Below are 3,491 nucleotides of genomic sequence, written 5' to 3'. Positions count from 1 at the left end.
GGTCTGGTGCCCTCTTCTGGCCTTCAGGCACAACACAGAAAGAATATTGTATACATAATAAATAAATAAATATTTGAAAAAAAAAAAAAACAGGTCTTTGACATCAGATGCCCCTGAGGGATGCCTGTTAACCTTGATAATGAATCTTAGTTTGGGGCTGTGACCCAGTGGGTAGAATGCTTGCCTAACATGCACACAGCCCTGGGATCCATGAGAGACCATTATCTCCAGCCAGGTGTGATGCCATATACCTGCAATCCCAGCACTTAGGAGGCTGAGCACATTCCAGGACAACCTCGGCTACACAGAGAGACCCTGTCTTAACAGCAAGAAAAACAAGAGACAGTGCAGGCCGAAGCAGGGCAGGTTACTAAGACCTTGTTTCAAAAGTACAGAGAGAGCCAGGCGATGGTGGCGCACGCCTTTAATCCCAGCACTCGGGAGGCAGAGGCAGGTGGATTTCTGTGAGTTCAAGACCAGTCTGGTCTACAGAGCTACTTCCAGGACAGGCTCCAAAGCCACAGAGAAACCCTGTCTCGAAAAACCAAACAAACAAACAAAAAAAAAGTACAGAGAGGCCGGGTGGTGGTGCTGCACACCTTTAATCTCAGTACTCGGGAGGCAGAGGCAGGTGGATCTCTCTGTGAGTTCGAAGCCAGCCTGGTCTATAAATGCATCCCAGGACAGCCAGGATTATTACACAGAGAAACCTTGTCTCAGAAAAATAAAAGTAGGGGGCTGGAGAGATGGCTCAGACAAGAGCATTGCCTGCTCTTCCAAAGGTCCTGAGTTCAATTCCCAGCAACCACATGGTGGCTCACAACCATCTGTAAAGGGGTCTGGTACCCTCTTCTGGCCTGCAGACATATACACACAGACAGAACATTGTATACATAATAAATAAATAAATAAATAAATAAATAAATAAATAAATAAGAAAAATAAAAGTAGAAAGAATTTGTTAATTTTTATTTTTTCTATGACAATGTTACTTTACTTTAAATTTAATTTATTTGATTTAATATATCTAAAATTACTGTATAAAATTCTTTTTAAAAAAAAAAGAAGATAGAGAGGACTGGAAACAGGCAATGGTGACTTTTGCTTGGGTTTGTGAGGCCCTGGGAAGTATTCATTTTGGGGACCACCTTACAGATCCACTCAATGCTACGTCTTGTTCTTTTTGCAGCTTGCCTGGCAGAAGCTGTTTACAAAAGCTCCCTGCAAGCCCTTCCAAAGCCCTTGTCAACCCAGGAGGCAACGAGGCCCTTGGTGAGAGGCAAAGATGGTGTGAGCTAGAAATATCTCGAGGGTGCCATTTTCACATCCTCTGTCTTTCTGCATGCCCCCTTCTTCATCCCAATTCCTCATTTAGACCTGCTCAGAGCCCCCCCCAGCACTGAGTCACCCCACCCCCAGCTTCCTCCTCGGTAGAGACTCACCATCTGACTCACCATCTGTCCCGGTACCCAGCTCTCCCCGTTTTCTCTCTGCCAACACCCAAGGCAGACACAGAGCTACTGAAGCCTTAACAGAGGCCACCCCTGGAATTCTCCACCCCACACAGGCCTCTGAAACTGACTTCTGACCTTTGACCCTGTGCCTTTTGACTTCTGACACTCCAGAGCCCAGGCGCTGTGCTTCTTGTAGGACCCAGAGGACTCCACTCTGGAGAGATGCCGAAGATGGGACCCCTCTCTGCAATGCCTGTGGCATCAGGTCCTCAACCCAGAGGTGTTGGGAGTGGGGCCATCAGACTGGACTCGGCTGGTGTGGGAACTAGAGAAAGAAAAACAGCCACCTATTGAGGAAAATGCTTTCCTCTTGGTGTTTTCTAGTTCCCCACTGCATCCTAAATGGTGGTTTCTTACACCCTACTCCCTCACTCTTACCTCCAGGTACAAGAAATATGGCACCCGTTGTTCCAGTTGCTGGCTGGTTCCAAGGAAAAGCGTCCAGCCCAAGAGGTTGTGTGGCAGATGTGGGGTGGCCCAGGACTCCCACCTAAACCCAACTCAGGAACTGTGAGCCCTACTTTACCTAGCCAAGTCAGTTTCTCCAGGGGAGAATAGTATCCAGCCCCTGGAAGTGCCCCGCCTGTCTTGCTGTCAGCAATCCCAGTTGGAGAGTCAGCCTCATGTCCATAGCCCCCGTTTTCCACTCAGTCTTGGCTGTGCCCCAAATAAAAAGAAATCACTGCAGAAATGATTATTTTTAATTATGTTTTACTTTAGATTTTCTTTTACATTTATGTGTGTGTGTGTGTGTGTGTGTGTGTGTGTGTGTGCTCGCGCATTCAGGCATGGTGTGGTTTCAGTGGTTTCAGAAAACAGAGGACAACTTCCAGGGGTTGGTTCTCACCTCCCACGAGCTGTGTGTGGATTCTGGGAATTGAACTCAGGTCATCGGGTTTGGCTGCAAACATCCTTAGCTGCTGGGTTATCCGACAAACCAGAGGAAATTCTCACTAATACCGCTAACACTGTGCTGACGCTGAGCCACCCTCAGTATCTCTGCATCCCTCCCAGAGCCTGGGAAGGTAAGAGGTGTTTCCTCTTTGGGGTGGATTGTAGGCAGGCAGTGGTGGCACACGTCTTTAACCTGTAGTGTGACCCACACGCCTGCACACTCACATGAGAGGCACAAACGCCCAAGGCATCTACAGACACAGAACTGGGAAGGTCAAGGGAGAAGGATTACAAGTTAGACTGGCCTGGGCTGCACAGCGTGGCCCTGTCTCCATACTTGGTTTTCCTTTACTTTCTGTGTGGCTGCCTTACCTCCCCAGTGTTAAAATTGCAGATACTCACCACCATTCCCCGCCTAGCCGTTTTGATACTTTAATTGTGTGTGTGCAGGTGCATGCGACAACATGCCTGTGGAGGTCAGAGGACACACAGCTTTGGGGATCATCACTCTCCTTCTGCCGTGTGGGTTCCAGGAATGGAGTCAGGTCATCAGGCTCGACAGTCAGGGCCTTTCTTCCCGGAACCATCTTGTTGGCCCTCCACCTCACTTTTTGAGACGGGTCTCTCCTGAACACAGCAGAAACAATAGACTCCGAAAAATCGTGTCTGACCTCCACATGAGTGCACTTTGGCATTGGTCCCACCACACACATACATACACACATACATACATAAATAAATAAGAAAACTGAGCCATTGGGGAAGACACCCAGCTTGACCTCTCCCTCCGATGCATACATGTGAAGGCAGGGTAGGTGGCACAGACCTTTAATCCCAGCACTCAGGAGGCTGAGGCAGATGCATCTCTGTGAGTTTGAGGCCAGCCTGGTCTACACAGTAAGTTCCAGGCCAAGCAGCAATGTTTGAAAACTAAAATACAAATCTGCATATTTATGAGAAGTGGGCCCTGGGGTACACAGGCCTCTTACCTCTGGCGGAGGCTGGATGGGTTAAGTCCAGGAGTTTGAGACCAACTTGCTCAACACAGCAAGATTATGTTAAGAAGGGAAAGAAAGTGGGGAG

At 48.3% G+C, this 3,491-nt stretch overlaps 1 protein-coding gene across 1 annotated transcript in view; it reads left to right on the top strand.

Annotated features, from left to right (window-relative positions):
* Positions 1–2,205, top strand: part of Zglp1 (zinc finger, GATA-like protein 1) — a 5,679-nt gene extending 3,474 nt beyond the window's left edge. Inside the window, exons 3-5 of the mRNA XM_005346875.2 lie at positions 1,190–1,272; positions 1,626–1,719; positions 1,899–2,205. Coding sequence (XP_005346932.1) covers positions 1,190–1,272; positions 1,626–1,719; positions 1,899–2,028 — 307 coding nt within the window. The 3' untranslated portion in view covers positions 2,029–2,205. The remainder of the gene's footprint in view (positions 1–1,189; positions 1,273–1,625; positions 1,720–1,898) is intronic.
* The last annotated feature ends 1,286 nt before the right edge of the window (positions 2,206–3,491 follow it).

This window comes from Microtus ochrogaster, chromosome 5 (assembly GCF_000317375.1).
Source record: "Microtus ochrogaster isolate Prairie Vole_2 chromosome 5, MicOch1.0, whole genome shotgun sequence".
NCBI lineage: Eukaryota > Metazoa > Chordata > Mammalia > Rodentia > Cricetidae > Microtus > Microtus ochrogaster.
Note: the sequence above shows the minus strand (reverse complement) of the source record. Positions and strands in the feature narration are given on the sequence as shown.